Raw genomic sequence first — 13513 nt, 5'->3', positions numbered from 1 at the left:
AAAATCAATATAAGTTCAACATGCAATAACATATAAATGGTATTTCAAAAGAGGCCATGAATTTCACTTGAAATACTTGATACAACAAAGATAACTCTCTCAAATTTCTCAGCATTACTCCCAGCATATCTCAAACACCAAGTGCAGTCTCAAGGTCCTTTAAACTCTGCCTCCTATACATAAGGGGCAGATTTTTTTGTCCTGCGGGCAGGCGCGTGCCCCACCCGAACAGAAGTGAAATAGTGCGCGATGATGTCGGGCGAGCGTCCCGATGTCATCGCGCACTCTCACGATCTTTCGGTCAGCGGGCGCAGTGCCGTGTCTCATGCAATTAAGAGGCCTATTAAAGCCCTTAAATAATTAATAAATTTGTATTTTTTGCTGCCCGCTCAACCGTTTGGTTGGCGGGTGGGCAAATAGGCCAGGCAGCCTTTGCAATTTTTACAAAATCTCATCCACGGGCAGAATGAGGTTTCCAACGGTTACTAAAAAGACAATAAAAACTTTTTAACACCATTTTTTACACGTCCCACTTCATGTGACTGAGTCACATGTGGGAACATGTTTATACCATTTGTAAAATCTTTACTTTCGTATTTAAAATTCTTCAGCTCCCTGAGGCAGCTCTGTGCCTTCAGGGAGCTTTCAGTGCACGTTCCCCCCGTGCATGCGCACACTACAACGCTCCTCCCGCACCCCCCCCCCCAGCCTCGACCCCGGCAGCACTGAGGCTCTTAGCGCACATTTCATGCTGGCTGGCCATTAATTGTGCATAATTGCGGTCGGAGCCCGATCGTGGGCGGCAGTCCATTTCACAGCCGTTTCCCAGACCTACACACCCGACGAGGGGAAAATCCTGCCCAGGGTTTCTCACTTTTTTCACTCGCTGGATTTTTCTCTCGAGCCACTTTCACCAGCAGCTTTATTTCATCTGAGTTCCCTGGATACAATGAACACCAACTCCTACTGAACTATCTTAGCTATGTTCAAGACAGCCTTGATGGCGTAGCTTTTCAGAGCTCCTGTTCAACCGACCAACCAATAACGCCCCAGTTCAAGGTCTGGTCACCTCTGGTACAAACGCCCAGCTCTTTAGTTTGCCTGAGCTGTTCATATCGTGTTTAGGTTTCAACCCCTTTCAGCTAGCTTGCACCTTGCTTCACCAAGAGCTCCAGAAGTTCTGTGCCTTCTCTCTTCTCCTCCTTCTAAAGAACTGAATTCCCCCAGAGGTCTGTATGTTCTCTGCAGTAAAATAGGCTAAAACCTGATACCCAATTTGCTTCCATTTGCTTTTTTTTTTGGTTACTTAGCTTTCATTTCCAATAGCAACCTCAAGTCGACAAATCACTTCTCAGAAATAACCTCACAGCCAGGAAATCCAATTACACACCCCACTCCCTTCCAAAACTATCTTCGTTTCACTTTGGCCAAGGGATGTCTCAAAAATACAGGCTTTTTGCAAACTGCAAAGCTCATCACACACTCCATACTTCTAAATGGTCAGAAGGAATTGGAAGTTGCTTTTCCGGGTTGGGTGTGGACTAGTTTGAGGTAGGCTTTAGAAATAATTTTTATTTTTAAAAAAATTGCAAAGTTTTAAACCTCTAAAATGCATGACAGCGATGAAGTGGCACGAATTTTGTTCAAACGCTTCTCGTCATTTTGGCTGGCTGATTGTACCCAAAGGGCTCAATCATAGCTTACTGGCAATTACTACCACAAGGATAGTGAGTGGGAAGTGACATTAATGAAGATTACGTACACTGCTTTCTTCTGTCTAAAAATCTGCTTTTTATGAAGGCTCTGGTCTTTTCCACATGAAACTGAATATCTTGGTCCCTTTCTTTCAGGAATGCCTCCAGAAGTTTGGAGAAAGCTTACAGGAAATGATCAACTATCACATGGTAAGGTGTCAGTGTCTGTCATTTTGTGATTCCTGTCATTTGCAAATGTGGAGGATTAAGTTCAAAAGCAGCTACAGAAGTTAGCGACGGAGCTTAATTTCCGAGCTGTGCAGTGACCCCCATCTCATCTTAAATGAGCCGCTGCTGGTGTCAACAGGAAGTCACTCTGTTATCCCATGTGGTAAAAACATGCTGAAATCTGTCACATATGTTTTCCCCATGTAACAGTTTGAGCAGACTTTCTTAATCAGTCCTCAAAAATGCCTGTCCGTTCTGAACTCCATATGGCAAACGCATAAAACATATTCAACGCATGGTCATGTGGATTCCAGTGAATATCTGCCATCTCACCATTCAATGTAGCTGGTCCCATTTTCAAACAATTGTCAAGAGTTGAGATTATTAAAGAAATATGGGGTGTGTTCTTTTAAAAGAAGGATTGTGTTAGCTCCTTCTTCAAACACTAAAAGTGCCATCCTGATGGATGGAGATCAGCACAGGTGAAGAACATGTGTCACCATTCGCGCCCTATCAAAAGGTCTTTGGGACAGAATGACCATAATTAAACCGCACCATGACCCTAGCATCCTCCTCCTTTCAATTTAACGCTCATGGACCTGACCAAAGAAATTGTGTTAATCCAGAAGGCTGGCCCTAGCACGTGGGGAATGATAGCATAGTGATATTGTCACTAGACTAGTAACCCAGAGAACTGAACAAATGCTCTGGAGATATGAGTTCAAGTCCCACTAGAGCAGAAGGGAGGGAATTTAAATTCAGTTAATGATACAGGGGAGGAAGTCTGCTATCCTTACCTCATCTGCCTCCACATGACTCCAGATTCATATCAATGTGGTTGACCCCTTACCTGCCCTCTGAAATGAGGTAGCAAGCCACTCAAGATGTACAAAATTGCTACAGGAAAGCATTGTGAGTGTACCTACACAATCAGACCAGAAAACCTAAGGTAGTGGGTTACACAAGCCCTCCGTTGATCAGTAATGGCAATGGAGCTTCAGCCTGGATTACGTGCCCAAGCTGTGATGTGTGGCAAGATTCGACAACCTTCCAACTCAAAGCAAGTGTTCCACCTCTCAGTCATGGCTCACATTATTGAATCCAGCTGTCAGCACTTGTCAAAGAACTAGCGGATCACCTGTGAGGTTGCTCACAGTAAATTGGTGAATACACTATGTTATAAGGACAGGAACACGATGCTGTTTAATACAGTGTATTATTCCACCGCTAAGGAGGAACTGTGTTTTTTTTATTCATTCATGGGATGCGGGCATTGCTGGCAGAGCCAGCATTTATTGCCCATCCCTAATTGCCCTTGAGAAGGTGGTGGTGAGCTGCCTTCTTGAACCGCTGCAGTCCATGTGGTGTAGGTACACCCACAGTGTTGTTAGGAAGGGAGTTCCAGGATTTTGACCCAGCGACAGTGAAGGAACGGCGAAATATTTCCAAGTCAGGATGGTGAGTGACTTGGAGGGGAACTTCCAGGTGGTGGTGTAAATGATGCATCTCTTTAAGGCCTCAAGCGTTAATTGATGTAAATAAGTTCATTCGGAGGTCAAGGAGGGGATATTTTGAAGTAGTAAGTGCAGGAAATAACTTGTTTTCTTTTTGAATACTTCTGTAAAGGTTATTTTGCATCTGTAAACACAATGTTATGCCTGAAGCATGGTGGACTCAACACTTTATGCTTATAGATGGATGGTGTGCATGAGAATCTAACCTTTCAACACCAAACTGGCAGCTATTGTTCATGGCAAATTTTGCTCATTTGTCTTGCCTTGGAGGCTGTCCAGATGTTACACACAGAAGAAAAATCGCACCAGACTTAGTCTGCAGATTTTAAGTGTGATTTGTCAGTAACTCGAGCAGGAAATCTCTGATAGTAGATTTTGAGAAGGCAATGTGCCTGTTGCTTACCAAACAGCCTTGTTAGTGGCAGGAAAGAGGTGACAGATGATTACTTTTATTCGCGTTGCGCCTGCAGTATGAACACAGTTGTGACAGCGTCCCAGGGCAAGTGAACATCTGTCACAAGACTCCTAACACAGGAATTTTCATAAACTTGAGCGTGAGCCCCACGGTTTTTGGGTTCATGAGAATGAAGTTGAAGATGGTTTAAAAAGAAAAAAGAAAGACTTGCATTTACATAGCGCCTTTCACAACCACAGGCACTTTGCAGCCAATTTGCACACAGCAAGGTTCCACAAACAGAAATGTAATAATGGCCAGATAATCTGTTTCTCGGTGATGCTGGTTGGGGGATAAATATTGGCCACAACAGCAAGGAGAATGTTCCTGCTCTCTTACTCGAAATAGTGCCACAGGATCTTTTAAATCCATCTAAGAGGGTTGGTGTGGCCTCAATTTAAACTTCATCCAAAAGACAGCACCTGTGACAGTGCAGCATTCCCTCAGTACTGCATAGAGAGAGTCAGCATACACCATATGCTCAACTCCCTGGAGTGGGACTTGGACCCACAACCTTCTGGCTCAGGGGTGAGATTAATACCAACTGAGCCACAGCTGACACAAGTGGTGGACAAAGGTTTGCATCCTTAGAAGACCAAGAGGAAACTCGGAAATGAAAGAGACTTGATACAATCGGGTCTCCACCTTTTTCCAGAGGGCTTCGTGGTCTCTCACTGGATCCACAGTGAGAGATCAACATCTGTGAGGAACTCAGCCCCTACTTCCCCAGTATAACAGCTGAGTAGGACAGGGAGATTGACTCCCACAAAACAAGAAGGGAAAAATGCCACAGTTTCTTTCCTGCTTGCAAGGATGTTTTCTCATTGTGGTTTGCACGCATTATGTTGACTAACTAATGTTTGCAGAATTAATTTTGGGAATATTGAACATTTTGTGGTCTAAGGATAAAGGACATTTGCTTTGTTTGTATGGGGTAGAATTTTCCCCCCTTTGGGGGGGTTGTGCTGGGGTGGGCAGGCGCAGACATGATCGGCGCCCCCAATCGGGTCCGCGCCGCCGTTTTACATGGGCGGGCCAATTAAGACCCGCCCAGCTTGACGCACGCCCGGAAGCGCTGAGTGCTCCCTGTGTGGGCAGTGGGGAGGTTCACTGAGTCGGGGCCTGCGCTCTTTTGCGCACACACGCGAGAGAGTGCAGAAATCTCCCTGAGGCACAGAGCTGCCTTAGGGAGATCAGTTTAAGTTCCAAAAATTTTAATAAAGAAAAAAAAATTTAAGACATGTCACCTCATGTGATAGTGTCACATGAGCTGGGACTTGTCAATAAACTTTAATGAAAACACTTATTTAATTTATAAACCCTTCATGAAACCTCATCCCGCCCGTGGATGAGGTTCCATGAAAAAGGCGAAGGCTGCCTGGGCTCTTCGCCTGCCCGCCAACCTTAAGGTTGGACGAGCAGATTTCTCAATCAGCTTAATTAGTTCATTAATGGCCTTAATAGGCCTTTGACAGTTCGGTGGGTGCACAACCGACTTGGCTGCGCGCCCGCCAAACTGAAAATCTAAATGACGCGGTGATGTCAGGATGCACGCCCGACATCACCCCGTGTCATTTAACGCCTTGGCGAGCAGGCCCCACCCCCGCTCACCGAGCCGAGGATTCAGCCCATGGAGTCTAAACCAGGGTCACATATGTCCTTCTGGACCCCAGCTATAACAGACCTGCCAGATGCTACTCATTTCCTGCACACACACATAAAGAATGATCAGTTGGGAGAAGTGTTGTGGTCCTTGCTTAAGCACCAGTCAATACCCTCAGGAGAGGAGAAAATTGGCAGTAAATGAATAAAACTTCAGCTATTTTTGTTATACACCCCATTCATCACCTTAAACATTCACTCCCTCCACCACAGTGGCAGCAGTGTGTGCCATATACAAGATACACTATAGCAACTCGATAGCAACTCACCAAGTCTCCTTCAACAGCACCCTGCAAATCCACGACCTCTACCACCTAGAAAGGACAAGGGCAGCAGACGCACAGGAACACCACCACCTGGAAGTTCCCCTCCAAGGCACACCCCATCCTGACATATACTTATACTGGAACTATATCGCTGTCCCTTCACTGTCGCTGGGTCAAAATCTTGGAACTCCCTCTCTAACAGCACTATGGGTGTGCCTACACCACATGGACTGCAGCGGTTCATGAAGTTGGTTCACCAGCACCTTTTTGAGGGTAATTAGGGATGGGCAACAAATGCTGGCCTTGCCAGTGAGGCTACACTTTGGAAAATACAAACTGCTCTGTGGATGGTTTCTTATGTAATTTTTTGGATGTCCTGTCTTTGTTCCCCACTGCTCTGATGGCTGGGTACAGATCCCTGAAGACAAGAGGCCCTCCAGTCTCTCACCTAAGTGACCATAGTTCACATGGTTAGCAGCAACAGTGAGTGTAGATAGAATGCTTGTTGGTGGGTGGATCTTTGTTTAGTCTGACCCTGTCTTTCATTTGATTTCATTATGTAAATAATTTCCAGCAGGGATCTCAATCCCTCCCTCAGCCCAAAGGTTGAACAACCACATCTTGATCGTCTTTCGAATGAGGCATTAAAGATACTGAAGCCCCATCTGCCCTCTTGAGTGGACATAAACGATCCCGTGACACCATTTAGAAAAACAGCAAGAGAGTTATCCCCAGTGTCCCAGCCAATATTTATCCCTCAATCAACATCACAAAAACAGGTCACCTGCTCATTATCACATTGCTGTTTATGGGAGCTTGCTGTGCGCAAATTGGCTGCCATGTTCCCCGCATTACAACAGCGGCAACAGCTTCATTGGCTGTAAAGCGCTTGAGACGTCTGGAGACTGTGAAAGATGCTATATAAATGCAAGTCTTTTTTTTTTCAATGTCCTGCGATGAGCAGTTAAAATGAATTCCCTCAGTTCCTCAAAGATATAAAGGGTGCATTTTCTAGCCACATTATCCAGCCAAGTGGGGCTGGGAAACTGGGTGGTCGTCAGTCTCACCCAGTACCCACTGGAAGCGTCCCTGCTGCTAGTTTCCACTTCAGCTTGAAGCCTGTGTAATTTACACCATCCTTCCCCTGATTCTGAATAAACGTGTCTTGCATGAAAATGAGAGCTTTTGTCATGAGAGCCATGTTAAATGTTCCAATTCCACACGTATAGAATAAGTGCTGAAGATAAACAGCCTGCAAAACGCGAGTGGTAAAAGGATACAGGCCTCTTTGGAGTTAAGTGTTTTTGTAAGAATTTGCTTTGTTATTATTTAGGTTACTTTGGATGGATTTTGAATCTTTTCTTTTACGTCAGAACATGGTTGCTCTGCACAAGCAGCTTGATTCCAAAATTACAGAGAAATGGGGTGTAAAAACTCTCCTTCTCATCTTCAAAATACGGCCTAGGGATTTTTTTTACTACCCCCTGAGAGGGCATGTGGGTCTTCATTTAATTTCATCTTGTGCACAACGGCAGTGAACCCTATTTCCATTGCCAGCCAAATAAAAATGGGCTTTCACCTGACCAGCTGCTGCATCTCTTTTAAATCCCGGTGTTAACGCCAGATATCCCAAGCCCGAAACATCAAACTCGCAGTCACTGGCCGGGATTTTCCGGCCCTTGCCGGGGTGGGACCCGCCGCGGGAGATTCGGCGGCCCAGCCAAAAGTCCATTGACTTTCGGCAGGACTGGACAAGCCTGGCGGTGGGCGTGGCCAGAAAATCCCGCCCACTGGCAGATTGCACTCTGGGAGCTGCTGTGGATTTTTAATTAGAGTCACAGAGCCGTCGATGGAAGGAGACCATTTGGTCCATTGTGTCTTGCTGGTCAACAGGGAGCCATCCAGCCTAATCCCACTTTTCAGCTCTTGGACTATAGCTTTGTAGGTCACAGCACTCCGAGTGCATATGCACCTTTTTAGATGTTACTTTTTAAATGTTATGAGGGTTTCTGCCTCTACCACCCTTCAGCCACTGAGCTCCAGACCCCCATCACTCTCTGGGTGAAAAATAATACTCCTCAAATCCCGTCAAAATCTGCTACCTTGGACTCTAAATCAAAGCCTCCTGGTTATGGATCCCTCAGCCAAAAAGAATAGGGCCCTCCTATCCACTCTGTCTAGATCCCTCATAATTTTATAAACTTCAATTCAATCTCCCCTGTTCCAAAGAAAACAACCCCAGCCTATCCAACCTTTCCTCATAATTAAAACTTTGCAGTCCAGGCAACATACTCATAAATCTCTTCTGTACTCTGTCTAGTGCAATCACATCTTTACAATAGTGTGGTAACCAGAGCTGCACACTCCAGCTGTGGCCTAACCAGTGTTTTATACAGTTCTAGCATAGCCTCACTGCTTTGTGCCTCAGCTAAAGGCAAGTATCCTGACCTGGGAACACAAACCAGTATCTAATACAATAAAGTATGTCTTTGAGTTAATGGATCAAAACCCAGTTAAATTAGAAATAAAAGGAGTTTTCTAGTGTTATGATCCCAGCTGATGTTAATACTGGACAAGTCAGGTCCCAGAGTGAAACCTGGCTCGATAGATCCTAACTCTTTTTTTAGAAACCATGGAGGAAAGTTACTGAGCAAATTCACCGGAGTCTGCTGATGAACTTTTAACACAAAGAATAAAATATTTATTAAAACTAAGACAAATTAACTATATTACACCAGATAAAAAGGTTGGAAGGATCTCAATATAAACACAAGAAAATGATTCAATTTCCCTTTACCCAGCAATACCTTTACAGACCCATCAACCAGTGAAAAGTTACCACTAGCTTGGCACAAAGGCTCCTTGCTTGGGACCGTCACACACGCAAACGATTTTCTTCCAGTGAATTCTTGAGCACTCATTTGATGCTTCTCACCCAACTTGTATCTCTCCCCAAGACAGCCAAAACCACACTTTAAATTTACTATTGCTTCAACTACAGAGCAAACGCATGAGTTTCCTGAACTCACTCTTCCAGTACCCTTGTAGTATTTCTTATCTCAGAGAGATGAAAATCCTTCTCTTCGCTTTCTGACACACACTGAACTCTTCTCTGTCTTTCTCTGTATCACTTGGACCACTGCAACTGGGACAGCAGCCCAGTTTTTTCTACTTTGTGTTTTTTTTTCCAAAACCACTAAACTTCTAACCCCTTTTTAACCTATCTCTTTAACTTCAGTGATTGTAAAAGCTCATTAAAAATGTATATATACATAAACAAACCCAAAAGACTGAATTTTCAGCGATAGATCATAAGTCTATAAGCCCATAAGACACAGGGGCAGAAGTAGGCCATTTGGTCCATTGAGTCTGCTCCACCATTCAATGAGATTATGGCTGATCTGATAATCCTCAACTCCACTTCCTGCCTTTTCCCCATAACCCTTGATTCTCTTACTGATTAAAAACCTGTTTATCTCAGCCTTGAATATACTTAATGACCCAGCCTCTACACTGTTAAATATATTCAACTATACATTCAAATATCATCCATTATTGAAGCTGCTCTGCGGTAAAGCATTCCACAGATTGGACTACCCTCTGAGAGAAGCAATTCCTCCTCATCTCTGTTTTAAATGGACGTCCCCTTACTCTGAGATTATACCCTCTGGCCCAAGACTCTCCCACAAGGGGAAACAACCTCTCAGATCGACCCAGACGTCTAGGCCTGAACTTTTAGGTCGGTGGGCGGGAGCAATCAGTGGGTCCAGGATTGGCTGGGGAATGGACCACCGACCGCGATCGGCCCCCGACCGCGATTTCACACCGGTTAGCCAATTAACGGCCAGCCAGAGTGAAGCACACACTGAGAAGCTCAGCGCTGCTGGGTTGGGGGCGGGAGGAGGGCGGGAGCTGATGTCAACGTGGGTGGGGGCCAGCGCTGAGAGAAAGTTCCCCGAAGGCAGAGAGCTGCCTTAGGGAACTGAAGACCTTTAGAATCAAAGATAAAGGTTTCAAAAGCTGAAAGAAAGTGTCCTTGCATCGTAATAAATCACCTGAAAATTTAGCTACTGAAGATGCTGTCCACAGAAAATTGTTTATATTATATTTCATCACTGAAACTTCATCCCACCCGTGGATGAGGTTTGATGAAAAATATAAAGGCAGCTTGGCCGATTCACCCGTCTGTGAACCGTAAGGTTGGACAGGCAATGAAAAATTGCAGACAATTGCGCCGTTAATGGGCTTAATTGCCCTCTTAATTGTTGGTGGGCGCGCTTCTGACTTTGGCACACGCCTACCGACTGGTAGCGAGCGCAGGGTGACGTCAGGACGCTTGCCTGACGTCATCTCGCACGATTTCGCGCTGAATCAGGTCGGGCACGCGCCTGTCTGCTGAGCTAAAAATTCTGCCCCTAGGCGCTAAGGCTCATAAACAACCAAAAGTGAAACTGAAACCATTTTACCTTTCTTAGCACACAAATATATATATATATATATATATACATTCAACTTAAAAATTATACATTGTTCCTAGCAATAACAATATGTTAAGACTTTGGATAATAATATTGACAGGAAGAAATTGCAGAGTCAAGTTATGTTCAAAGGTATTAAGGGATCTTGGACAAAGACAAATATATGGAGTTAAGTCGCAGATCAACCATGATCTCATTAAATGGAGGAACAAGCTCAAGGGACTAACTAGCCTAGTCCTGTTCATACGTTCTTACCTTCATGCCTCTCATAGATCAGTTACCATCTGGACCCGCCTCAGTCCTCTTTTTGTCGATTGATCTCAAGTGGATGAGCCAAATTTCATCCATTACTGAAGCTGCTCCCAAGTTCGTTTCTTGTTACATGTTTCAACCCAAGAACATTTAACTGTCTCTGAGGCAAGAAGACTCTGCCCAAGGATATTGCACCTGTATTTGGGAAGCCTCTTCTGGAGCTTCTTGCTTTCCTGCACAGGATACAATAAAGAGCTGGTCGCCTAGTGTAGGATTGTATACTGCTTATATTGTACAAGCAAACTGGAAGTCTAATCCAAAGGCCAACCTTCAGCTCTGATTTGAGCATTTCCATCGCAGTTCACTCCTACTAATCTCAGCTTTCAATGATTCGGGCGTTTTCATTTTCACAGTTGGATTTTCTTGTCCTGGCTCCAAAGTTTTAGACAGGTTGGTGAATCTCTTCTGTTCCTTCTTAAATGTGGGTCACTCACTCTTCTATGATGTTAGTTCCTCACCCTAATAGAGAGCGATTGCTGGTTTCCATTCATTTGCTTAGATTCACCAACTCTCACCAGAGGAAACCCTTCAACAGTGCAAATCTATTTTGCTTTCTTTTGTTGTCTTGCAGCTGTAAAACTTTGAAGATTTTTTTGATTGGTGCTGTAATCCTGAAGTGTTGAACGATGTGAATGGGCCCATCTTCTTTCAGTACTTTCCCCACTGTAGTGTCTAGAAATGATTTTTTGGAACATTAGTGGACAGGCACCCAATGTGGCCGTCCTCCATTCACTGTTTTAACTGAGTTCAGGGACAGGAGGATGTCCTGAGAATATGTCCAAAATTTGTCTACTTGTGTCTCCAACAGCCATTTCAAGGTTTATACTTCAATTTTAGTGTTATATGGAAAGAAAGCTTCCACGTTTGGGTAGTACTTAGTGCACAATCCTGAGTGTGCTAATAACTACACTAACAACCAATTTAAAATAGTCAGCCAAGCTTGTAATGTGGCTCATTTATGCTTGCTAGAAGCAACACAGGAGTCAGTTTTTTGCCTTGATGGAGAGTCTCTGTTGTGGTGGAAATCCTGAAAATAGTCAAAGTCCCACCCCTAAACACAGCATTTCCCATCTTCACAGGGGCGGGACTGGAGTCCAGCATGCATGATTTGCGGAGGCAGCTGGCCATTTAAATCACCAGCTGCCCTGCCTGAAGTGGGATTTTGTTAGGCCAGGAGTGTGAAACTCAAAAGTGTGTAGATTAGAACAGGTAAGAGGAGGTCCGAACTTGGTGGATTTGTTTGGATAGCCAGTGTACCCCTTTGGAGAAATAAGGTACCACTATGGATAGGATCCCAGGACACCTTTGGGAGAGGTAAGGCACCCATTGTGAGAGGTAAGGCACCCTTTGGGATTGTTAAAATTAAACATAATTATGCACTTTTTAAATACAAACTCATTGGAACTGTCCAGCTGTCAAGGAGCAGTCCAGCTGTCAAGGAACTGTCCAGCTGTCAAGAAACTGTCTAGCTGTCAAGGAACTGTCAAAAAACTGTCCAGTTGTCAAGGAAGTGTCAAAGCTGTCACCATTGTCAAGGGAGTGTCAAAGGTGTGGAGGAAGTATCCAAGGATATTAGGCGAGTTGGCATGGAGAGGGTAATGGCAAAGAGTGGGGGGCATGGGTTGGCATGGGGGTATGAGGAGCCATGGGGGATGGTAGATGGGCATGGGTTGGCACTGGAGGTGTGAGGGGCCATGGCCTGCCACATAGGATAGGTTACTGGGGAAATCCCTGCTGACCAGCAATTGAGTTATTGAACATTAAGCCAGTGTTGTCAGAACAAGAGGCAGCCAGAAAGGGTGGTTCCCCTTTTCTCTACTATAGGGAAACCATTTCTTAATGGCGCTCAGTTCTTTCAAAGGCAAGTCACTTCAAAACAAAGACTTGCGTTTCTATAGCACCTTTCAGGAATTGTAGTCAGTGTTATAATGTAGGAAACATGGCAGCCAATTGGCGCAGCAAGGTGATAATGACCAGACAGTCTGAGTGATGGTGGGGGGACACAAATTGCCCAAGACACAAGGAAATAAAATAATGCCCCTGCTTTTCCTATTGTGGTGCCATGGGATCTTTTATATTCACCTGAGAGGGAAAATGGGATCTCAGTTTAATGTCTCAACCAAAAGGCGACACATCCAACAGTGCAGCACCCCAGTACCGCACTTTGGCAGTCTCCAATTTATGTGAAGTCACTGAAGTGGGACTTGAACCACAACCGTCTGACACAGAGGTGAGAGTAAAAGTCACAGCTAAAACCATTGCTAGATCAGTTGGTCAATGCCACTGAAGGGAGCTTTTTGTAAAAAGATTTATGTATCACAAAGCAATGCAAATATAGCATTGTACTGTCCGCACAGCTTTTTAATGAGGCTATCGTGAGGGCCTTGTATTGCAGGCCACTCACTAGAAATTGTTCTGTGGAGACGCTTGTTAAAAGAGTGCTGAGTCATTATAGGAACAAAAAGACACTTGAAACATATTGAAGTTGTTTGATAAAAAACATTCCAGTGGCATTGCTTCAGGTAGGTTCGCAGGAAATAGTCACTCACAGAGGGTTCTGTAAACAGAGTGCCAGTTAAAGGAGTTGGATGCAATATGGAATGATTGAGAAATTGTGCTGAAACACTGCAGAGCCTGTTGGAATTCTGGCAGCAGCTTGCGCATGTAAAGTGACTGAATTGTTTCTTCTTATGTTTCTCTCTGCGGGCACTTGGAAAGTTGTTTGGGGGCCCTCTGATTCGCCCTCATCCCTGCATCAAATTAATCTTGGACGTTTGTAGCTGATTCTCTTCATTGTTTTGTTATTTTGTTGGCTGAGCTGTTGTGTGATACCTTCATTGCCAGAGGCTCTTAACATAGCCTTCTGCCAACATCTGGCTCACTTGTTTGCGACCCTGTTTATTTA

The 13513-nt window shown here is 44.6% G+C and overlaps 1 protein-coding gene across 1 annotated transcript in view; it reads left to right on the top strand.

Moving 5' to 3' along the window:
* The window catches only part of acap3a (ArfGAP with coiled-coil, ankyrin repeat and PH domains 3a), a 331316-nt gene that overhangs the window by 184447 nt on the left and 133356 nt on the right, over positions 1-13513 (top strand). The window contains exon 4 of the mRNA XM_078558003.1: positions 1851-1904. Within this exon, the coding sequence (XP_078414129.1) occupies positions 1851-1904 (54 nt within the window). The remainder of the gene's footprint in view (positions 1-1850; positions 1905-13513) is intronic.

Source organism: Cetorhinus maximus, chromosome 15 (genome assembly GCF_964194155.1).
Source record: "Cetorhinus maximus chromosome 15, sCetMax3.hap1.1, whole genome shotgun sequence".
Classification (NCBI taxonomy): domain Eukaryota; kingdom Metazoa; phylum Chordata; class Chondrichthyes; order Lamniformes; family Cetorhinidae; genus Cetorhinus; species Cetorhinus maximus.
Note: the sequence above shows the minus strand (reverse complement) of the source record. Positions and strands in the feature narration are given on the sequence as shown.